Source organism: Sorex fumeus, unplaced genomic scaffold (assembly GCF_029834395.1).
Source record: "Sorex fumeus unplaced genomic scaffold, SorFum_2.1 ptg000035l, whole genome shotgun sequence".
NCBI classification, from domain to species: Eukaryota; Metazoa; Chordata; class Mammalia; order Eulipotyphla; family Soricidae; genus Sorex; species Sorex fumeus.
Window position 1 is genome coordinate 22682377 of NW_026606092.1, and position 26026 is coordinate 22708402.

Sequence of the window (26026 nt, forward strand, 5' to 3'; positions counted from 1 at the left end):
CAACAAAATTCATTCTTCTTCTCTGTTTTGTAAAGCTATATTCTAATAATTTTTGAAATTGTCACTTTGCATAAGCATATTTGTTTTTCCTTTCTAACACTATATTATTTTATTTTGGTTTTATTTCTGGTAAAATCAAACCCTATTCATATAAAGATAGATGCCTAATTAAATAAAACTAAAATCAGAAAAAAATTCATTCCAAAAAATTATTAAAGTAACTTTTTTTGTTTTCAGTTCACTTTAGTCCGAATTACTTAGAGAAACATCAACTAGCATCTGGAAAATGCAGCACAAATTGCAAAGCAGTTTTTGCCTCTACTGAGAGTTCAGACAGGAGATGTTCAATACTTTTATCAAGACTGGTAATGTCAATACTTATCAATATGTTTATGAGACACACATATTAATTTCAACAATGCATTTAAAAACAAAATGGATTTTACTTCAAGTTACAAAATGTCCTTAGAAGAACTTTAAAATGATAGTTACAAGAATATAGCAGTCCTTGGTTAAAAATTGATAACACTAAATGTATTAAATTAGTTGGTTTTATTAAATGCTAACATTTTAGATTTTATATAAGTATAGAAAAATAAATCTCAATATTGTAAAATTATTAATTCACCAAACATTTTGATAGAATTTATGTGAAATATGTTTTCAAAGATCCCTTCCTTTCAAAGAGTCATGTGGTTATTTCTAGTCAATGTAATATAAATAGAATTATTAATCATAGTTGTCACTACCAAAAAATAAACTATATGACATAAAACACCCATGCTCAGTTTTCTTCTCTCCATCTCCCTAAGTTGTATAGGTATATGTAATTTATGATTGAAAGCAAAAATACCAATAAATACGAATAATTTATCCTAATATTGAGTACTACTTTATACATGCCTGAAAGTGCACTACCCACTATACTATCACTCTGACCCTAAAAATACTGTGTTAAATCTATTTAAATCATAAATATTTAAATCATAAATACTCTATGGTTGAGTTCCAAATATATCGAAAGCACCACCTGTTTCAATGACTTTTATATATACACAATATGTATTTTCTGTTTATTTACCAACAGTAAGTGATAGGAAAAACCAAACCCAAAATAGATTTAAAAAGAAGTCAGTTTGTCACAATGACCTTCATGCAACTAGTTCATGCATATAAAATATAGCAAAGTATTTTTATTTTGATTATCCCAGAGAGTTCACACATAGGAGGAAAAGAAGTTAATTGAATATATGCAGCATCCTTACCTGAAAGACATTCTTTCTGCTTGATTTGTCCTTGGCCCATTCAATACGAGCTCCACACAAATCCACACTTTCTGGCTTCTGCCCAGTTTTCTATAAACAAAGATAAAATAAAAGTCAAAAAATTGTAACATCATTAATGGCATATCAAAAAATTAATTGCTTTTTAATTAGAAGCTATATGTATTTGTGTTATAAATTCTTTTTCTTTATTTTCCAGCTCAAAGAGAAATCTGAACTCCCCCATACATGGCAGAAGTATTTACAAAATCCAAGATGTTGGAGCAATGTTTGTGGGCAAGTAAATGACCAAAGAAAATATAGTTCACAGATAGTATACACACACATACATATACGCAAATACAGACACTGAAAAAGCTTTTCAACCACAAAAACAGTAAGAAACTGTGGCAGGGGTGATGGATGAAAGGCCTGGCACATGTGCCTGTTGTATGTGGGTTCCTGAACTGGATTCCCAGCATTACACATTTCTCTGAACACCATTATTGTGTTGCCCTTGTGTCCCTCAGCAGTGATGGACACAAGCAGTACTGTGTCACTGGGCACAGTATTGAAACATTTGATTAGTATAGCCAGGCTGAGTATTTCTGGGAGGGAGCCTGGACCCCAGAGCAAAGCTTGGAAGCCCTCCAAGAATTAAATTTGATTAAAAAAGAAGCAATCTTCCTATGTGTGACAAATACATGACAACATGGATGAAGTTTAAGAGACTCAAGTTAAGGAAAATGACAGACAGGGAAAGACACATGGAATATACTGCCTGACCACACTTATATGTGTCACTTAAGTCAAATTCACAAAAAACAAGATCATGGTTATAAGGATTAGTCTTTCAGTCATAACGTTGGGATGAAAGATATTTCCATTAAGGGAAACAAATATAGAGGAAAGTAGCTGTATTGTCATTGTATAGTATACTTCAAAACTGTTGAGAACAGATCTTAAACATTTACAACACTTTTATATAACACACAGATATAATACACACACAATAGTAAGTCTGAAGTGATATGTTTGCTAATCAGACCAAATGAAGATCATTTCACAATATGTGCATATAACAAGTCAAAATCATTTATCGATCTTGGGGCTGGAGCGATAGCACAGTGTATAGGGCGTTTGCCTTGCACGCAGCTGACCCAGGTTCGATCACCAGCATACATATGGTCCCCTGAGCACCGCCAGGAGTGACTCCTAAGTGCATGAGCCAGTAGAAACCCCTGTGCATCGCCGGGTGTGACCCAAAAAGCAAAAAAAATTTAAAAAATTAAAAAATCATTTATCAATCTTATCTCAATATAACAGAAGAAAGAACCAAACTAAAGACATTATTAAGTTTCCATTGTGACACTTAAAAGATCATTTTCTCTTTAATAAAAATATGAGCAAAAGTCTATGCATATATTTGTTTAAAAAATATAATTTAAGAGAGAGTAAGTGTGTTTTCTTTTCCAAAACACAATAAAGATACAACTTAAATGTGTTTTTATTTCAGTAATTGACAACAATTATTTATAGGATTATTATCCACATTTGCCTCTTATTTTTATTTAACAACAAAACATACATAATTTTACATTTGCATAGCTGAAAACATTAAACAAAAATCTTAATAATAGAGGAAATGTCTTCTTCTACATGGAAAGTATTCCATATTTCAATGAGGACTACTATTTTCTCATGTTCTGAACTCCACTAGGTTTCTCTATAGATAAATTCAATACTTTTCTCAAACCATTTTTCATCAAATCCCTTGAAATTTTAACAGACATATCTTCTAATATTTGTAGGTAATAATTTTATCAGTATGAATTTGAGGTTAAAACATTAAATTGTGTTTATAGCATAATTTTCTTTGATTATTGGCACTCAGTATCACTCCCGTCTCTACACCCAGGAAATACTCCTGGCAGTGCTCAAGGGACGATATGGATAGAACCCAGGTCGGCTGCATACAAGGCAAATACCCTTACTGCTGTACTATCACTCTGTCCCTAAGATGAGGATAATTCTTTATAGATGCTTAACATAGTAAAGTAGTTTTTTTTGTTCACCTATCCTCTAAAACTTGCATGCACTGTATTGTGGAAGATGTAGTGTGTAAGGACTTAGGTGTAGGATGACACTGTTTTGTCCTTCCTGCATAGCCCCAGGTAGTTTAGGTATATTGGGTTGCTCCCATCACAGTGCTCCCATTCCTCTATGTTTATTTATAACTTCTTTCTTTGTGCTCTATTGACTTGTAAATATTTTTTTCTCTTCTCCCTAAGTCTTTTGCATAGTTTATTCAGAGCAATGACCTTTTTGTATGGACACATGAAGACACGCTTTTGTAATGTGACTCTCAGTGATATTTCCCTCCTGGGCATCTGTTCTCTCACTTAAGCCTCAGCTGCCTTTACTTCCTAGTATCCCCAAAAGCAGGGTCCTGAGGAGAGATTGGATGGAACCAGGATAAGCAGTAAGGTATGTGCTACCCTGGCATCAAGATGGGCCTTGCCAAAGTGCCATAATGCTTAACTATAAGTTAAGAGCTTGGTCATGGACAAATATGGTCATGATCCAAGAAGTAATAATTAGATTTGGACCCTGCTAGGGTTAGGAATAATTAATTTGGCCTGAGCACTGCAATCTGAGTTTGTGGCAAGATGTTCCCAGGAGAGCTGCCCTAGAAGTCTCAATGGTATCTCTTACTTGTCCATACACAAATAACTAGTATTAAGAAGTTGATAATTATTGGACTGAGGAAAAGAGAAAACCACCTTAGGAGGTATTTTGCCTGGGGCAGTCAGGAAGGGCTTTGGACTATCTTAGGTTCAATACCTTTGAACTTGGTGGGCCCTCAGGAAGGGCTTTCTTATGTTGATTTTGCTACCTGACTGGGTGCAGTGTCAGCCCAGAGTGCTGGGGAGTTGGAGAGACAAGAGGGCTGGAGAGGAGAGAGAGCAGTGCGGCAAGATGGACCGCGGAGGATGGAGAGACTAGCAAGGGGGACAGAGAGAGAAGAATGTAAAAGAATATAGGAGCAGGCATGTGGAGAGAGAGAGAGAGAGAGGGAAAGAGAGAGAGAGAGAGAGAGAGAGAGAGAGAGAGAGAGAGAGAGAGAGAGAGAGAGAGAATACCAGGAGACCAGGCAACCAGGCTGCGAGATGGAGAGGAGATGGGAATGAGAGTCAGTATGAGACCAGAATGGGAGGTTCAGAGAGACTGGGGCAGGTACGTGAGAGAATGGAATAAATGGAAACTGATCAATCAACCAGCTTGGCCCTCGTCATTTCCTCCACCTTCTGCCCCACGGCCCTGGCCGTCCTAGCTGCCAGAGCGACTGGGCCCACCCCAATGCTGGCAGCTAGGGGAAGAGCCATCAGGGGCTCCCCTGACCACCCTCAAAGATTTTATACACTTAGGTAATTCATGGGTAAATAAATTGAACAGAAAAGATTAAGACAATCTACTTCTTCAATAATTATTTATATAGTTATTTAAATTATAGCATACCCAAAATCAACAAAAATAATCATTGATATTATGTTACAATTGAAAAATACATATGCAGTTGGGAGAAAAGGTGAAATTATTTTAAGATGTGCTCCTTATGTTCCAAGCCCTTCTCTATTGTATTTTTATACATATGCTGATTCTTAGAACTGCATAAAACTTGACTATTAATATGTCCATGTTACATTAAGAAAAAATTCCAAATCAATTAGACAAAACTAAGGAAGAACATGTAGAAAATCAGGAACACAGCTATGTATATATAGACAGATTTATAAATGTGAGCAAAGATAAGAACGATAAAAATATGTGTTCAAGAGGGATCACAGACTTCCCCAGAGAGGGAAAGAAGAAAATGGCTTTTGGTTATTTATAAATTCTCAAATTATTTGACCTAAAGTTTTCTTCATGCATTAAAAGTTCATCTGGTTACTGTCACAATGAAAATGTTCAATTCTTGATAGACTCTTTCTAATTCGTATCAGAAGCTTTAATTTCTCCTACCACTAGTCCTTTTCTTTTGGTGGTGCTTCAGTTTATGTATCTGTGTGGTGCCTCAGTTTCTTCATCTGCAGAGTTGTTCAGTATTTTCATCTCAAAGTGAACTGTTCCTCATGCTTTTGGGCTACTTCAAAGCAAATAATTATCTTCTCAGTTTTATTATTTCCCACAAACTCATTACCAGACAGATATATTAGACAGCAATTTGAAATATATATATATTACACCCTGGAGGAAAAAAAAATCCTGGCACAGGGAGGGCTTAGTAAGGAAATAATTAAATAATGACCATAATATAAGATCCCCCCCAATTTTCATTCTGCGTTCTGATTAGTTTGTTATAAAAAGGATGTGTTAACTCCAATTCCTGCTGACCTTCTGTTAAAAAAAAAAATGTTCAGATTTAAAAAAAAGCAGATTACTTAGCTTTTAAGATATGAATAAAGTCTCATTTTGTGAAACCATCAATGATTTAACTACTTTTGTTGAATTCCATTCCCACCTTCAATCTCACCTTTCTCCTCAGGTAACTTTAGGTCCGTAGTCAGAGTTCAAGGATTTGTTGCTACTTGGCTTTCTCTGTTCCCCTGCTTTGTTTCTCTCTATCCCACATATGAGTGAGGTCATCTGATATTTGTCTTTGCTCTTCTAACTTATTTCTCTTAGTATGATCCCCCTTACAGTTCCCTTCACGTTACACCAAAACACAATATTTCTTTTTTTTAATAGTTGAGTAGAATCCCAACATGTGCATCTTTATCTACTCATCTGTCACTGGGTACTTGGGTTATTTCCATATCTTGGTTATTGTAAATAGCACTGCAATGGATAGGAGTGGGGGGGGGAGGAAGGCGGCCTGGATGGAAGAGAAAGGATCTATTCATACACAATTATCAGTTTTACTTTAATAGATGTAACATTTTGAGAAAAGAGAAGCCAGTCTTACTGGATTCTAGCCTAGACATATTGATCTTGTCTCTGTCTTCTTTAATTACTATGATTAATGAATATAATTACAGAATGAATCAATTATAAAATAAATTTGATTTATTTATTTTTTATTTTGGAGTCACACCTGACTTGCTCAGGGCTTACTCTTGGCTCTGCACTCCAGATAGCAGTACACCCCTAGGAGTTACATTATGCAATTCTGGGGATCAAACATGGATTATCCAGGAAGGCAAACACCTTACTTGCTGTACTATATTACTGTCCCCTATCTTCTTTAAAACCATATCTTCCTAAAGTACGACCTCTTTATCTGGAATACCTCTCAATATTTATATAGGTTAAAAACTCCTTATTCATTGGGTTCTAGTTAGATGTCACCCTGCCAGAGGTTTTTTTGACTATCTTATTTCAAAGTACTATATTCCAGCATTCCCTACTGCTCTGTCTTACTACTTGGTTTAATTTCACTGCAGCCAACTGAAATTAACATATATATTTTTAGGTGCTGTCTGTTTTTCTCCAACTTGAATTAACTTCCCTATGATGGAGCCTAGTTTGCCTTTCCTTATACTATTTTTCCCAGTCTATGGAACAGTGCCTGGTACATAGTTGTTCAATGAATATTTGCTGAATTCATGAATGAAGTAAAGACACCAAAATGCAACTAGCTTTAGTGTTTTGGAATGAAGTCCTGGGCATCTTAAAATTTCAAATCTCGTGACAAGGTTTTTACTTGGCTTAATGTTTAAACCATCTTTGCTTCGCGATTTGAAAAGGTTATCATTTAAGGATTCAGATATGGATTAAACTTCAGGCATCTTAGAGATTTTCAATAAGAATGTATTTTATACCTATTATTTGTAATGAGCTAGCCAGTTGCCTTAAAGCTACTGGACTCCAAGATAAAGGAGATGCTAACTCTTCCTTTAAGTATCCTCTATCACCTTACTCATTATATAATGTTAAAATAATTTATATATAAACATATTCTAGATAGAAAAGACAATTAGAGTAGACCTAAGGGTAAAGGAACAATCTAAGCTTTTCTAGGATTCTAAACATCTAGTTCTATGTAGCTCTGTTAAATGGTATTAATATTATATTTAGGGATTATATGGTAATTCTAGGGTTTTAACATGAGACTTGTGTTTATCTTAATATAATCCCTGTCTATCAGTCTAGTCACCTTCAGAAAGTACTTTCATGGGATCATGTCTTTTCTTCATCTCTTGGATTCATCATTCTCACTTTTTTAAACTCTTTTCTACTTAAGCAATATTCATTTTGCAAACAAACATCATTTTGTGTGTGTAGGTCTTACTTCTACCCACTCTTGTTATATCTTTTATAAACTTTGAAGCTTACTGACTTTTATCCACTCTCCAAGTCTCTGAAAATCTTCCTTGTCTAACTTCCTTACATGTTTGGTTTATCTCTCTGGTTCTGCAACTAATTTTCTTCACCTCTCTTCCATTTAACAATCCACTCTACACAGTCATCTCATTCTATTCTACAATACTATTACCATAATTCCCTAGTTTTTAACAAATATTTTTGACTACTGGCAAAGTTTGAAATAATGACCACCTTTTTTAGCTGAGATATTGACTGTGCATAGAAAACTCCAGATTAAAAAAAAAATTATTGAGATCTCTTTCAACTTGAGATCTGTTATCTGAAGAGATTTTTAAGTATACAGTATGGCATAACTTTCAATAGACATACTACTGCATAACAGGACTTACCTATCCTGTAGATCTAATGTTATGGAGGAGGTTGGAGATGACTCCACCACAAAAGTGTATACCTAGCATTATGAAGCTTTGATTCTCTAGTGCCAACATGTATGGAGCCTATTGTGCCTAGCATCTATGTTGAGATCCCTGACACCACAAATTATTTATACCCAAAGAGCAGCCAGGTGTGTGGGAGGACCCCATGTAGGAGGTGTGACCTGAATGAGCAGATCACACCTTCTTCAGGAATATGTGTGAGTTCCACAAGTAAAGGAATAGAATCTCAGGAAAGCATTGCCACTATTAATTTCACTTTTATTGTCTGTAGAATCAAAATAAACAAATAAAAACCTCAACTATGTCCCATATGCCTTATGCTAAGTTATAATTTATGTCAAATTATCAGCTCTCCCATGGAAGAATTATCACTTATTATTGCTTTCAAATTTTCTCAAGAAACCCAAGTGGGCAGTGGTTAAGTGTCTTACATAAAGTCATGTGCTTAAGTCCTGAGCTATGAGTTGACTTCTATCTGACTGCAAGTGCAACAATCTTGATTCCACAACAGTGCATGCTTTCCTGTTCACACAAACTCAACAACTCCAAAATCAGATAATTTCTTCTTCAGATTAAAATGTTAAAATTAGCATTTTATGTTTCTCTCATTGACATGGATCTGTGATGTTTGTCTTCCTGTCTAAAAATATCTGTACTATTACATGATAGTGGCCAATGAAAGTATCAGAATTTCCCAGCCAGTCACTTGCTGCAGAGTGCTGAAGAAAGTCATAAGGTAAAGGTAAAAAGGCCCTCCCGTTGATCGTCGATTTGCTCGAGCAGGCCCAGTAACATCTCCATTGGAGACTTTGTTGTTACTGTGTCTGGCATATCGAATACTCTCGGTAGCTTGCCGGGCTCTCCGAGAGGGGCGGAGGAATCGAACTCGGGTCGGCCATGTTGGCCGCTTGTAAGGTGAACGCCCTACCCACTGTGCTATCGCTCCAGCCCTGTTTAACTTCAGAGGAAGAAATATTAAGTTTTTTCTTCAAAGTTTTTTTCTCTTTGCAAATACAACCAGTCTTATTCCTATTTTAGAATTTTCCTTTTACTCCAGTCTTTTTATTCTCAGTCTCCCTCATTTCTTTTTAAAAAAATTTTTTTTAGGCACCAGTAGATGATTTGTTTTCTCTTGCTGGTTATGAATAACATATGATGTCATGTGGCCGCAGTAGTGGCCAAGCGATTTTGAAATTCTGAAATTTTAACACTAAAATATGGAGGGATTTCTGCCAAAACCTGCTGGGTTCCAATATTTGCTCCTGAGTCTCTGGGATCATGGCCATTAAGCAGCTTGATTTGGAGCCAGAAAGGCCATCCGTGGGTCTCATTAAGGTGGGGAGGACAGGACTGGCTCCACCCCCATCCCGTGAGGCCCAAAATGTCTCGTCACTGTGGGCCCAAACCTGCCTGTCCAATGACCTCTGGAGGATGACGGCCATGGAGCCGCCAGGGGGAAGCAGGTGGAGGGACAACACCCTTTCCCCACTGGGGTTGTCCAGTGACAGTAACCTACTGCATGATCTGGATGAATTTCTGCCAAAAGCCGCTGGGTTTCGAAATTTGTTTCTGAGTCTCTTGGATCATGGCCATTAAGCAGCTTGATCAAGAGACAGAGAGGACGTTCGTGGGCGATGACTTGGGGTCTCATTGAGGTGGGGAGGACAGGACCGGCTCCACCCCCCCATCCTGTGAGGCCCAACATGTCTCATCACTGAGGGCCCAAGCCTGACTGTCCAATGGCCTCTGGAGGATGGCGGCCACCAAGTCACCAAGGGAGAGCAGGTGGAGGGACAGCACCCTTTCCCCGCTGGGTAGCCCTGCAGCAGTAACATACTGTGGGCTCCGGAAGCAGTTCTGCCAATAGCCACTGGGTTTCGAGATTTGTTTCTGATCTCTGGGATTATGGCCGTTAAACAGCTTGATCTGGAGCCAGAGAGGGCATTCGTGGGCGATGACTTGGGGTCTCGCTGGGCTGGGGAGGACAGGACCGGCTCCATTCCCATCCCCTGGGGCCCAAAATGTCTCGTCACCGTGGGCCCAAACCTGATTGTCCAATGGCCTCTGGAGAAAGATGGCCACGGAGCCACCAGGGGGAGCAGATGGAGTGACAAAACCCTTTCCCCCTGGGGTAGCCCTGCAACAGTAACCTACTCTGGGGTCCAGAAGCAGTTCTGCCAATAGCCACTGGGTTTCGAGATTTGTTTCTGAGTCTCTGGGATCATGGCTGTTAAGCAGCTTGATCAGGAGCCAGAGAGGCCGTTTGTGGGCGATGACTTGGGGTCTCACTGGGGTGGGGAGGACAGGACCGGCTCCACGTCCATCCCTTGAGGCCCTATGTGTCTCATCACTGCAAACCCAAACCTGACTATCCAGTGGCCTCTGAGGATGGCGCCCACCAGGCCACCAGGGGGAACAGGCCAAGACACAAAACCTTTCCCACCTGGGGTGGCCCAGCACCGGTAACCTACTGCAGGGACCGGACGCTTTTCTGCCAAAAGCCGCTGGGTTTTGAGATTTGTTTCTGAGTCTCTGGGGTCATGGCCATTAAGCAGTTCAATCAGGAACCAGAGAGGCAATGCCTCCAATTATATAGCTGAGCTGGAGGTGGTTTGTGGGTGTGTTTCCCACATACCTAACTTTTGGCCATTTACTTTCTTGGTAAACTTTGAACTTTTCCCCAAGCTTTTGAGGTCTGGCCAAAGGCACAACAGAAATTTTGGGATATCTGGAAGTCTGAAGGCGCCATCAGGCTGCTGATGCTCTCACCTCACAGGTACAGATTGACCTGCTGGTGGCACCATAACCCCTCAGTCTCCTCTTAATAATATTATATCCTTTGTTCTGTAATTATGCTTATTCACTCCAGCTCAAAGAGAAAGAAGAAAGTAAGCATCAACCACTACATCACTTTATCTCAATTTCATCTAAGTCCTTACAGTTATTACCTAGATTCTATAGTGTTATCCATTCTACTGTTCTGTTCCTTCTCTTAGCTGATTACAACCATTAACATCAACAAATACAGTAAGATTGCATCAACTAGAGAAAGTTCTCAAAGAGCTGAGTACATGCTTTCGATTTGGGAGGACTCATTTTGATCCCTGATATTGCATGATTCCCTAACAAATGATACTGAAAGTCATTCTTGAGCACAGATCTTGTAGTGCCCTAGGACCCAAGAGCCATGGGCTGTGGCAAAAAAACAATGTTAACAAAGATGCTTCCAATTCTATTGACATTCTTCTCGAACCACTTACTATTAGACTCTGCTGATCCTTCATACAACCTCCTTCCTTCACCTATGGAGACATTTTGTCTCCAAATTCTTCTTTAACCTTTATTCTTCCTTATTTCTTTTATTTGGTGGGTGAGAGGGCCAGTGGATTTTAGCTGGATAAAATGAAGCTCCGGGGTTATCTTTAGCTCTGTGCTCAGGACTGAACACTGATGGAGCTTCAGGGATTATATGTGGTTCCAGGGACCAAATTTGGGCCTGCCACATGAAAGCTAATGCATTCAACCCTATTCACTTTTTCTGTCCCACCTTTCTTTTCACTGACTAATATTTCTCTCCCTCTTCATATTAGTCTCGGAGAGCCCGGCAAGCTACCAAAAGTATTTGATATGCCAGACACAGTAACAACAAAGTCTCCAATGGAGACGTTACTGGGCCCGCTCGAGCAAATCGATGATCAACGGGAGGGCCTTTACTTTACTTTACTTTTACTTCATATTAGTCACCCCAGTTTATTGCTCTAAGAATGATTTCTTGGGGGCTAGAGAAATATAGCCGGCAATATACTTGCCTTGCATGCCCCAACCGGGATTTGATCCCCGCCATCCCACATGGTTCTCCAAACACTGCCAGGAGTAGTCTCTGAGTGAAGAACCAGAAGTAATCTATGAGTTTCATCAAGTGTGACCCCAAAACTTTAAAAAAAAACTTTTAAAAAGAATGGTTCCTCACTAGAAATAGAATAATTTTCATATTTCTCAAAGCCATATGCTTCCTGCAGGTTTAGGTCTGGTGTCAAGTTAGGTCATTCCTTGTGAAATGTTAGCTCTTCAGTTGTTCCTCTGTCAAACATCTCCCTGTTAAGTACTATAACAATATCATCAAGATGTAGCTCTGACACCTCAATGAAATCACTGTTTTCTCAATATTATTTCATATTCATTATTGACTGTCTTTACTGATCATGCTGTTATTTTCTTTACCTTCACATTCTTAATTATCCTTATTCTTGACCATCTGAAACAAAAAATGTACAATTTTTGACTACTGATATACAGTTTGCCATTTCAGGCACCCCCCAAAGTTCTTTTCATTGTTCTGTTCTACATATCAGCCATGCTAAATCCATAATAGTGTTGAAGATGAAACACACTGTCATAGCTTCATATGCTGAAACACATCTTTTTAACCTGAACCACATTAATTTCTCTTCAATCTACTATATTTACTTGTCATTTGTCCCATTCCTGCTTATTTTTGTGATGTAGCTTTAAAATGTTCCTTTTCCACTGTGGGTGGAAGTAAACTTTTTCACCTTTCCCCCCTGCTTAAATTATTTCTAGCTATAACTATTATTTATTTATTTATTTATTTTAAGCACTGGCTGTTGAATGCAGGACTTTACATGTGCAAGGAGAGTGCTTTACTGCTAAGTTATACCCAAATAAACAATCAGCAGATATTTCATACTTTTGCATTAATTTGTGAACTAGAGAGAGAATTACAATGGGAATTTTCCAGATTTATTCTAATACTTCATTAAAATTTTGCTCGAGCGGGCCCAGTAACGTCTCCATTGGAGACTTTGTTGTTACTGTGTCTGGCATATCGAATACTCTCGGTAGCTTGCCGGGCTCTCCGAGAGGGGCGGAGGAATCGAACTCGGGTCGGCCATGTTGGCCGCTTGTAAGGCCAACGCCCTACCCGTTGTGCTATCGCTCCAGGAAAGGGCTTTGGACTATCTTAGGTTCAATACCTTTGAACTTGGTGGGCCCTCAGGAAGGGCTTTCTTATGTTGATTTTGCTACCTGACTGGGTGCAGTGTCAGCCCAGAGTGCTGGGGAGTTGGAGAGACAAGAGGGCTGGAGAGGAGAGAGAGCAGTGCGTACTTTTTAATCTGGTGGGCTGGAGCGATAGCACAGCGGGTAGGGCGTTCGCCTTACAAGCGGCCAACATGGCCGACCCGAGTTCGATTCCTCCGCCCCTCTCGGAGAGCCCGGCAAGCTACCGAGAGTATTCGATATGCCAGACACAGTAACAACAAAGTCTCCAATGGAGACGTTACTGGGCCCGCTCGAGCAAATCGATGATCAACGGGAGGGCCTTTACCTTTTACCTTTACCTTTATTAAAATAAATGATATATCTCAGAATGATGGTTTACCAAATGAGAAACACATAGAAAGTAATAAGACAGTATGTTTATTCATACTGATCTTTAGTAAGAATGGATATAATGGAACAATTAAAATAAATAATAAATATTTTGAGTAAATTTGCTATTATGCCAGAACAACTAATGTGTTTTGTAAAGTTGAAGCAAATAAAAATATATTATTATTAAGAAAAAAACTCTAATTACATAGATGACTATATAAAAATGATTCACACCAGTAGTTCATTTCTTATCATGCTAAAGTAGAAAAACTTTTATTTGGAGAATAGTTTTAAAGATCAGGTCCTGTCATAAAGGAATTTGTTAGTAATTTATCCCAGTTAAACATTGGGGAAAGATTTTCATAAAAGTTGTGAATTTATTTGGATTAGAATCAAGATTTTATTCAAGAAGGAAAGAATCCATTAATAGAAAACTTATTTCTGATTCTATAGCTAACACACACAAAAATGTCTGCTAATGAACTACAAGATGCCAATGGATTATACCATACACCATTTTAAAAATATACTTATAAAAATTGACTAGATATGAATTTGAGTCTGAATGTACAAACCATATACCTTCTGGGGTGAACTTAAAATAGCAATAACTGATTTTTAAATATTTAATTAGAATCATTTAAAACTGTTTCTGGACAATGAAACATAAAAGTTTCTTTGTTGGAGCAATGTAAAGTCATTAAAAATAGATCCTATGTCTTGTCCACTTCTGATTTTTATTATTCTCTTAGTCCATCCTTACTGTTTCCCAATAATAGCTGATAGAGTATTCACTGTATATTTTTTCTTGGACTTAGATTAAGCCTTTGAGATTATGTTTCTCATTTTTCTTTATGGGATATTTGGAGGCTTTTAATGCATATTAAGAAAATATCAAAGGCCAGATGTTCCTTTGTTTGATAGTATTTTTCATGAAGAAAACTGGGCATATGTTTATGCAACAAATCACTTGTCTACTCATTCTTCTACCCTTATTATTTCATGTGGTTAAAAATAAAAACAAAGCTTAGATTTTATGAAACAGGTTACTAGCTATCATTTTTTATTTTGGATTAATTGTTATTCTAGAATATAGACTCAGTGTCCTTATCAGTTTCAAACATGAAACAGAAAATCTATTTATAGGAATTAAGTTTTATCACATAACTCGTTTTGATTCTGGAAAATCGTTCATGGGGGAGGATATTATTCACTTATAAACTCTCATTTGGGCAAAACAATTTAGGAAAGAGTACTGAATGGATACCTGATCTTATTAATGTCTAAAGTATGAATGCTGTCAGCATAGAAGAGAATACTTTGATTGGAAGATGTGGGTTTTATGTATATGAATATAAATGATGTTAATAATAACTGAATTTGTTTATACAGTGAAATTTCTCAATATAAGACCAAACTAAATGAGATTTTCAGAAAAGCCAACATTTGTTAGTGATCCAGGTCTCTAGAATTTTATGTCTGCCTTTTATATTTGCTTGTTTGTTGAGAAGAAAATATTGTTTCCTTTTCAAGAAATAAAACCTATTGCCTTTATTTCTGAGTCAGAATATTGCTAGACCAAACAAGTTTACAGCCCACTTGTGCTGATGCAGATATTATCTTACGTTTACGTTACATTTTAAAAATGAATTTAGGGGCCAGAATAATAGTACAGTGGGGATGGTGCTGGCCTTGCACACAGCAAGTCTGGGTTTAATCCACACCAGTAGTGCTCCCTGAGTACAGAGTCAGGAATAACACCTGAGCACCACCAAATGTGGTCCCAAAAGCAAATAAAAATAAAGCCTTGCGTTTCAAGCCTATGTTTCCCTGAACCTTGCTTGCTTGTCTGTGGGCCTCTATGCTGATTTTCTAGAGGAGTTCCTGTAGTCTCTTGAATTTATACTTTTATACTTCTCCCTTTTTTTCCTCCCACATCTTTCTAAGAAAATCTTGTTCAATAAAACCTATCTTGCTTCACTAAAACAAATAATAAATTTAAAAAATTAACTGAGTTTTATGGGCACAATGCTGGAGCGATAGCACAGCGGGTAGGGCGTCTGCCTTGCACGCAGCCAACATGGCCGACCCGAGTTCGATTCCTCCGCCCCTCTCGGAGAGCCCGGCAAGCTACCGAGAGTATTCGATATGCCAGACACAGTAACAACAAAGTCTCCAATGGAGACGTTACTGGGCCCGCTCGAGCAAATTGATGATCAACGGGAGGGCCTTTACTTTACTTTACTTTACTTTGGTTCTACATTCAACCTTCATACACTCACCCCACTTCATTTTCCCCCATTGACAGATAAGATTGCTTGGATCTATATGTTTCTACTCTCTAACCAGTTATTTATTTATTTTTTTTTCAGTACTTCCAGGTGCCATTGTCAGAACTGAGGCTTTGCCTTTCCTGTTAACTCCCTCAGCTTTAAGGTCTGACCCCTTTCAAAGTGCAGGGTCAGGATCAGGTTTGATTACCCAAATAGCAGTTTGTCCTGATTTCTCAGGAAGCAGCCACAAGAAAACTGAACATAAACTAATCCAAGAAAGAGAAATTGCTCGAGCGGGGCCCAGTAACGTCTCCATTGGAGACTTTGTTGTTACTGTGTCTGGCATATCGAATACTCTCGGTAGCTTGCCGGGCTCTCCGAGAGGGGCGGAGGAATCAAACTCCGGTCGGCCATGTTGGCCGCTTGTAAGGCGAATGCCCTACCGCTGTGCTATCGCTCCAGCCCAGACACGTTGCATCAATTTTCTCACATAATCTCCCAATAGTTCTATGATGTAAGCACTCATTAACCCCATACTGCAGCTGAGATAATAAAAACTGGCAGCAATAAGGGGAAAAGTCAGCTCACACAGTGAAGGGGTCACCAAGTAAAGGGTGCTAGGAGGGCCCGCTCAGGATGGGAGATGTGGACTGAAAGTAGACTATAGACTGAACATGACAGCCACTTAATACCTCTACTGAAAACCACAGCAACCCAAAAGGAGAGAGAGAGAGAGCAAAAGGAAATACCCGGCCACAGAGGCGGGGTAGGATGGAGGGGACAGGTCAGGGGTCTTGGGAGGGATGCTGAAATCATTGGTTGTAGAAAATGGACACTGTTGGAGGGATGGGTATTCAACCACTGTATGACTAAAACGCAAGTATGAAAGTTTGTAAGTCTGTAAATGTACCCCACGGTGATTCACTAATAAAATATTTAAAAAGAATTAGAAATAAGAATCTAAAATTTTAAAAGAAATAAATTACCAATAATTAAAATGTAAAACTGGACTTTCTATACCATGCTAGTCTGATTTATAATGCTTATTTCTACCTAATATAGTTAGCATCTTTCTAGCACATTTTAACGTAGTAGTGAAATTTTAAGATTAAACCAAAGACACATATTCTGCAAATTAAAAAAAAATTCTAGAACAAATTCTATTTAATTTTATACAAATGAAAGCTTTAAACCAGAAACATCACATTGACCAAAATGATAAACCATAGAGTCAAACTTAATAATTAATATAGTTTTCTGAAAGCCTAAGGTAAAGATTATTGGACAGTAAGCTATTATCCATTTATAAAACTTTTTATCAATTTCATAGATTTTTGTGGTTATTAAATATTATGTGAGATACAGAATTCATTGTGTTCAATGACCAAATCCTGAGAAAATTATAACCAGGGAACATTATATCATTTATAGTAATATCGATTTCTTGGTTTTTATTTTTTTATTAAAAAATTTATGTTAATACAACACCATAATTCAATTTTATTTTTTAATTTTTCCTATCTCTATCTGTCCTACTCCAGGTTTTGAACTGTTACTTTTTCCTGATTTTTAAAGTATAATGGGGCCTTATGCTGGTACAATCCATGATTAGAATAGTAAACTGCAGCAATGACAACTGTGCTGACTTTACTAGACTTATTTTATAAAAAATAATATTTTAGACAGATATTGAAAATGCCTTCATTAGGCTAAGTTTGGTAGATCTTATTTTTCCTCCATTTCTCTATTCGTTTTTAGCAGAGATATGAATAAGAGCTCAACGCTCACAAAAATAAAAGTTACTCCATATTAATTTTGCTCAAAATACTCAATAATTCATGAATAGCTTTCTGATTGAAACTATTTTCATCTTTTTACTAAATTACATAATTTATTCCCATAAATAAATTTATTATGCTATTAAAGTAATTCTATAGTGAATAAGCATTAGATGTATTGCATTATTTAATTAATATTTGTGTTCACTATTACATTCGAAGTAACAATTTTAAAAAGGAAAACAAATTATTTTAATGATGTCCTTTCTATTACTTTTTGTTTCTTTCAAGGTTATGGTTGAATGAGTGGTTTGAAAAAGTTAATAGTTTCTGTCATTCAAACTAAAATTTGTCAGTTCTTTCTTCTGACTAAAAGCATCAATTTTGGGGCTGGAGCAATAGCACAGCAGGTAGGGCATTTGCCTGCACACAGCCGACATAGCCGACCGAAGTTCGATTCCTCCGCCCCTCTAGGAGAGCCCTGCCAGCTACTGAGAGTATCTCGCCCGCACAGCAAAGTCTGGCAAGCTACCCGTGATGTATTCGATATGCCAAACACAGTAACAAGTCTCACAATGTTATTAGGCCCGCTCAAGCAAATCGATGAACAACGGGAGGACAGTGACAGTGACAGTGAAAGTGAGTAGATAGAGACAAGAGATGTTTCTTAAACCAAAAATAGAATACACATGAATGCACATGCTTTTTTTTTAACAGTGGTGCGATACTAAACACATACTCTGCAATCATATGAAAGCAAGTCAACATTTGTTACTGATTTTCAAATGCCCAAGTTCTTGGTACAACATAGTTTTAGTTCACCTTAGATAAAGTGCCCTATTGTTCTGTTTGCAATAAGACTTCTTTAGAAAATGTCAAGGATATATGAGACTATTAACATATTTTGCGTGTTTTTTCTGTTTTGGGGCAACACTCAGCAATGCTCAGAGATTGATTAATTCTGACTTTGCACTCAGGGATTACAACTGGTAGTGCCAAGGGGAAGTAGCAAGGAATTGATTTCACTTGGGTCATGTGCAAGGCAAGTGCCCTGCCCACTGTACTATCTCTCTGGCTCCGTATTAAAATATTCTGTAAATGAAAATATACACAGCAATTTAGTAAATGTATTTAATCATGATGACAAACTTTGACATTTTTCTGTTTTCGTTGTTAATAAGAAAATTGGCCTTATTATATTCATCTATTTTCATAAAGTTTAAGATTATAGTACTCAGATTATATAATCTTATCTCTTTTATATTGAGAATAGAAGAATATGCCACAATTTCTCAAATCTGTTGCTTAAAACTCTGAGACTTTGAACTGAGGATATTCAGTATTGATTACAAATGGTTCCATGTTGCCTACAGATTAAAATCTTTTTCACAATTTTTTTCAGTGTATCGTGTAAGTTGCTTTCACACTGACTTTCTAGCCAAAATGCACTGCTTACTATTCCATAATGCTGTTCCTCAACTTGTTTTGAAGCTATGTCTCATTGATTGCATTTAGGCAACTTAAAGAAAAAACAAAAATAGCGTGGACTGAGATACGTTCTGCCTAGGTATTCAAGAGACTTCATTGAAACATTTCCAAGATCAGCAATTAGCATTGAGTTAATATGATGAAGTAAGCAATCAGAAGGTATTTATAAGCTAACTAAATTAATTTTATTATTTTGTCTACTTCCTTCACTTTATGTATTGTCTTCTTTCCCTGTATTTCTGAATCAAAGTCCTATTCCTCTTGCTAAATGTCCTTTCTGATGCACTTAGAAGACTTTGTTTCTGTGAGAAATTTTTCTCTTTGGCATTACCATAAAAATAACCAATGTACAACAAACAAGGTCTATTTTTTTTCCACTAAAATTGTTCAATTTATGAAAAGACTTGCTGGTAACAACAAAATAAATTATTTCTGGTAACAACAAAATAACAAAATGTTTCCTTTTTTTATCTTTCATAGAACTGGGTATAATGGCTTAACTACCAAGTGTTACTCATAACATTTGCAGAATCAACAAATTAAGAAATACATAGTAAAGTAAAGGCCCTCCCGTTGATCATCGATTTGCTCGAGCGGGCCCAGTAACGTCTCCATTGGAGACTTTGTTGTTACTGTGTCTGGCATATCGAATACTCTTGGTAGCTTGCCGGGCTCTCCGAGAGGGGCGGAGGAATCGAACTCGGGGCGGCCATGTTGGCCACTTGTAAGGCGAATGCCCTACCACTGTGCTGGTTGAGCATTATTTGAATTAACAGTATTCCTAGGAGACAATAAAGTTTTGGGGAATCTAGATCTATGATTCATCAGCATTTACTATTATAGTTTTAATCATGTTTTATTGTAATAAATATTTATGATGTCAAACTATGAGCACATATAAATAGACATATATATTCACATGTATATCTCTGGGTTTAAAAAAAACACTGGAAAACTGCTGTTCTGAACAAATTATTCATAAAATAAGTGAGTTTTGTTTAACCAGGAACTCAGTATTTGACATGTCACCTAACTAGAACCACGTGTACACTCAACATCAGATGTATACTCTAAATCTACAAAACAAAATAGGCATCTCAAAGACTTGCTACAGTCAAAGCACCAAGGGCTAGTGAAATACTGAGATTTCATCATAGGCAAGTGTAGTTGAAAAATGCAAAAGGTGTGAGTCAAGCCTCAGAGAAAAAATTAAATCAATTCCTATTTCTTTATCAACTGAAACACTTAATAATGTAGGTTTGTTTGGAGGCAAACATTTTTGCTCTTGGACTGAGATGAAGTTCTGATCCGAAATGAATTAGTTTCCTCTCTTTCCTTTACTCTAGAAATATAGCCCTTTTAAGGCAAGCAACAACTGACTGGATCATACTGATGATCAGTATGTATTTGTTAAATGAACAACCACCATAAATTATGCTAGGGAGAAGATGACTAGAGAAGACTAAGCCACCTTATTAAAGAGTTGCCCTTGGTAGCAAATCTCAGCATTCTTCCCAAGCCTTTTGAAATCCTATCTACCAATCAAACTAAAAAATCCATTCTCTTTTTAGCACACAGACCTTGCCCATTCTCAGTTTCATGCTGTTCATATTTTTCACTACACTGGAATTCCCTGCCCACAAATCTCTACATATTGAAATTATAAGCATCCTTCAAGGCCCAATTCAAATCTTTCACAGATGTGAGTTCTCCCTTCTTTAAATCTAAAAGAAAAAAAAAAACTCAAAATTTTTTTAATGTTTCTTATTTCATCTCACCCTATTTTTTTGGCAGAGATGCTATAAAGCTAAGCTATATCTTGATTATATCTCTCTGCCTTATATGTAGCCCTAATGAGCAAGCTGTTCATTGTAGGATTTCAATACATATTCTTATGAAGTCTTTTCCCACCAAGGCTTATATAAATATCACAAACTTGATTAACAAAATGCATATTTAAATGAAAGTGAGGTAGATTGTAATGAGAAACTATGATATTTGGATCAACTTTCACACTTTAAAAAAAAAACAATGAAAAAATGCTGGATGAAGTCTTCTTTGGAAAAATTACCTTGCAACAATAGAAAAGTTGAAACTATAGTGTTAAATTTCAGGGTGAGAATAGAGGGTGGGAGGCTGAGATTCTGAACCCAAAAAAGTTGAATAACTATGCAAAATATGCAGTTTTCCTGGGGAAATTTGGTCTGGGCTACACTTTTAAACATAGGTTAATCTTCAAAATGCAAAATAATGAACAAATAATTGAAAGGTCTTTTCTGGGCTATTAGAATTGATGAAAGAGAACACAATTTAGACTTATTCCCCTGTTCCAGAATCTGGGAATTATAAATAAGGTGAAAAGGAACAATATAAGAAAAGACAGAATAAAAATTGTTTCTTTCTTGAGAAGCTGTGGCACAACTATTCATCTCCTCTGATACACCCATAACTTGGAACTTTTAAACTGTTAATTTAAATTAAGTTAATAAATTATTGGAAGCTGATAAATAATTTTTCAGAAAACAAACTAAGGGATCACTTGAGAAAAAAGCAGACTTCTTGGGCAAGAAAACATTGTTTTCAGTCAGAATTCAAAATTACTCCTATGATATTTCTAATTCCACGCCAGGCTGTGGGGTGGGTGAGAGCCCTCTCCATCCCAAGGGACCCAGCCCTGGCAGCTGACCTCCACTACCCAACTACCGCCATGCTCCAGGCCGCTTTCCAGACACTCAGGCCAAGACTCATTCATGAATGAAGTTCCACGGAACCCAGATAATGCAGAACTTCGTGACCTTGGAGTCTGGACTCACCAGGGCTGAACAGAGATCCTCTGCCTGCTTACCCCAGTCTCCAGTGACTCGGGGATCACACCTATATGCCACACCCTGCTGGCACCAGATAATCTCTTCATTGGCCACCCTCCAGAACTCAGTACGCTCCTCCCAGACAGAATTATAAAAGGAGGCTCCCAAATTCATGCCACGAACTCTGCTACAAGCTGTGGGGTAGGTGAGAGCCCTCCCCACCACAAGGGACCTAGCCCAGGCAGCCAATCTTCACTACCCAACCACTGCCATGCTCTAGGCCACTTTCCATACACATTATAAGACACTTCCTACCCATTTTCCACAATTACTACACCATATCTGATGGGGTTCAGATAGTAGACAACAAATCATAGAGAAAAATATATAAATATATGCCTCTCGGAGAACCTGGCAAGCTACAGAGAGTATCCTGCCCGCAAGGGCAGAGCCTGGCCAGCTCCCCATGGCATATTCAATATGCCAAACACAGTAACAACAGGTCTCAGTCCCCTGACCCTGAAAGAGCCTCCAATTGTTGGGAAAAGACAGATAAGAAGAGGCTGCTAAAATTTCAGGGCTGGGAGGAATAGAGACATTACTGGCATCTGCTCGAGTTATTTGCTGATCAACAGGATGGCAGTGATATAGTGATTTCTAATAATGATTAACATTTTTCAAGAATAACTGGACACATGAGGAAAATAATGTAAGATGTGTGATGATTCATGAATACATCACTGTCACTGTGACTGTCCTCCCGTTGTTTATCGATTTGCTTAAGCGGGCCCAGTAACATTGTGAGACTTTGTTGTTACTGTGTTTGGCATATTGAATACATCATGGGTAGCTTGCCAGGCTTTGTCGTGCTGGCAAGATACTCTCAGTAGCTTGTCGGGCTCTCTGAGAGGGGCGGAGCAATCAAACTTGGGTTGACCATGTTGGCTGCATGCAAGGCAAATGCCCTACCCACTGTGCTATCGCTCCAGCCACATGAATACATACTGTTATTAATTTTAAAAGTAAGAATCACAAGACATTATATTAAAGAACTATCTGTTTTTGTCTGGGCTGTTGAATTGGGCTTCATCATGCTGTAATCAGGACTTATTCCTGGCTCTGTGTTCAGGGATCTTGGCAGGGCTCTTGAGTCCATTATGGGATGCATGGGTTTGAAGCTAGATCAGAAGCATGCAAGGACACTGCCGTACCTGCTGCATTATCTTGCCAGCCAAAACAACTTTTAAGAAAATAAAACATGGTCCTGAATAAATGTATTCAGGAAATCATCACAGCAAAGTAGAAGTAAATAAAAAAAAATAATTTGTAGAATGTTGGGTAACATTGCTTTATCTGTAAACAGTCTTCCCTGTGCTCTCCTTCCCACGCAGTTAATCAGCTTTCCCCTTAATCAGACTTTGTTAATTTGTAAGATCAGTTTCCCAGAAATCTATGATTTTATATGTATGAGTGAAATATTGCCTTTCTCCTCTCCTTATGCCTTATGAACAGTTTACTTTAAAGTAATATCCTTTTTGTATAGATACAGAAAGACCGTTAACATTATGCTTTGTAACTTAGGATTTGATTGGCCTTGAATATTATTCACTCCCGGGCATCTGCTTTCTCGACTTAAGCCTCAGTTGTCCTTAGTTCCTAACACCCCAAAGCAGGGTCCTGACGAGGGACTGAATGGACCCAGGGCAAGTGGTGAGCTACCCTGGCAGCGAAATGGGCCAGGCCAAAGTGCCACGATTCTTAACTATAAGTTAAGAGTTTGATCATAGACAAATGCTGTCATGATCCAAAGGTAACGACGAGACTAGGATCCTGCTAGGGGTGGGAAAGACTATCTGGCCTGAGCACCGTAGTCTGACATCGAGATGGCCCTAGGAGAGCAATTCTATAAGTTTAAGATATTTCTTACTGTATCCATACAAAACGATTTATATTATATTCTTATATGCTTGTCAGACAAGGAGAGGAGAGGCACGCCCATGGGATTATGCTCTAGGGTGGGTCCTCCTGCTGAGGAGTCCTAGGAGTGGTCTTCCCTGAGGCCAAGATTTCTACCCCTGTTGATCTCCACCCCTATTGATTGTGACCACACCTATATGTAATTGTTTCCCCCATTCTCTTGGAGAGAGATATAAGGAGACTGTAGATTGGGCGGGGGGGGGGGGGGGGGGGGGGGGGGGGGGGGGCAGAGACAGAAGGAGAGACGAGGAGAAACAGAGAGAGAGAAGGAGAGAGGGAGCAGAGACAGATGAGGAGAGAATCAGAATAAACTACGACTAATACCAACCAGCCTGGCCCTCGTTCCTTCCTCCGCCTGACCATCGCCATCGACCTCTCTGGGGTGGGAGAAGGGTGAGACTACCGAATGCGGGCAGTGGGAGAGATAGAGCCACCGCCGCAGTGGGTGCCGAGCCCCCCTTGTGTGAGTTTACACAGTAGAAATAAAAATAAATGCTCATTAAAATTAAATGATTATCACAAAGAAGAACATTAAAGAATTAGAGAAATATCATATGTAATGCAGTTAAGAAAGGATGTGAAGGAAATAAGAAGGACAAAGTGGGAAAACTTAAGTTTTTGGTTTTTTTTCCTTTTTTATTATTGTTGATTCACTGTGAGATACACACTTGCAAAATTGTTATGATTGGGTTTCAGTAAAAGAAAATTCCAACACCCTTCCCCTTAGCAGTGTACATTTCCACAAGTGTCCCAGTTTCCTTTCACCCCCTCCCCCACTCACAGGCCTCTATAACATACCCTTTTTCTCCCTCCCCCTCTCTCTGTTCCTCCCTCAGTCCTTGTCCCTCTCTCTCTCTCTCTCTCTCTCTCTCTCTCTCTCTCTCTCTCTCTCCACTTCCACTTTTTCCTGCTCTCCTGCTCACTCAGGGTCTTTCCTTTGGGGCATTATGCTTTGCAAAATGAAAGATTATCATGTAGATTCCTTCACCACCTTTTTGTTTAGGTTTTGTTTTATGAGCCATACCCAGCAGTGCCTCAGGGATTAGTCCTGGTTTTGTTCTCAGGGATCATCTCTATTGGGCTTGGCGGAATGTATGTGGTGCAGAGATAAAATGCTGGTCGGTCTTCTGCAAGGCAAGTGCCTTACCCGCTGTCTGATCTCTCCTGCCTGATTTAAGATTAGAAGCTTTAAAGAAAACAGGAAGCTATAAAAAAGCTATATTGGAAAAGTAAAAGCTAGGGATTTTACATAACATATCAATTACTATAACAAGTAATTTTAAGGGATTATACAATCAGGTAAGAAAAATGAAGCAAAGTGGACATCTGACTGTTGTTATGGTGACAATGTAGAATACTAAAGGCAATGAGAAAAATAGAGTGATCAGAAAACAATCATTGTAGTGACAGTCACTTTTTGATCACAATAATGGATAACAGAAAAATGTGAATAATGTATTTTATATGTTGAAAAGGGCTGGAGCGATAGCACAGCGGGTAGGGCGTTCGCCTTACAAGTGGCCAACATGGCCGACCCGAGTTCGATTCCTCCGCCCCTCTCGGAGAGCCCGGCAAGCTACCGAGAGTATTCGATATGCCAGACACAGTAACAACAAAGTCTCCAATGGAGATGTTACTGGGCCCGCTCGAGGAAATCGATGATCAACGGGAGGGCCTTTACTTTTACTTTTTTTATATGTTGAAAGGAAAAAATTAATATAAACTTTCATATCTGTATATGAAATAGAGAAATGTTGAGACAAGCAGACATGGAGACATTGTCATGACAAGAATTTGGAATTTCTCAGAATAGACTTTAAACAGTAGGGAAAAATGAACTTAGAAGGAAACCTGAGACACAGGAAGAAATTAGCAGCACAGAACATGGTAAATATTGAGTAAAAGTACACTGGCCTTGAATCTACAGATGAAAATAAATCATGCTTGGTGATTTTTTTTTCTAATCCTCCAAGTTCTGATTCTCAGATGGTCCGGAGATCACTCAGACCATCAGATCATCTGAGGATTTACATATATATACATATATACACACATATGTATGTGTACATATATATGTAAATACATCCATATATATGTATGTGTGGTAAGGTATATGTTTTGAGAAGATTAAAGAATTTGCTTTGATAGTCAATAATCTTGCTGTGGAAATTCCTTTGATTTAGGGCTGGCTAGAGAGATAGAACAGCAGGTAGGGTGCTTGCCTGGCATGTGGTCAACCAGGTTCCATTCTCAGAACCCCTTATAGTCTCCTGAGCTCCACCA

General features: G+C 38.1%; 1 protein-coding gene across 1 annotated transcript in view; it reads right to left on the minus strand.

The window, feature by feature from the left end:
- The window catches only part of ARHGAP15 (Rho GTPase activating protein 15), a 759615-nt gene that overhangs the window by 593739 nt on the left and 139850 nt on the right, over positions 1 to 26026 (minus strand). Inside the window, exon 6 of the mRNA XM_056117651.1 lies at positions 1266 to 1355. Coding sequence (XP_055973626.1) covers positions 1266 to 1355 — 90 coding nt within the window. The remainder of the gene's footprint in view (positions 1 to 1265; positions 1356 to 26026) is intronic.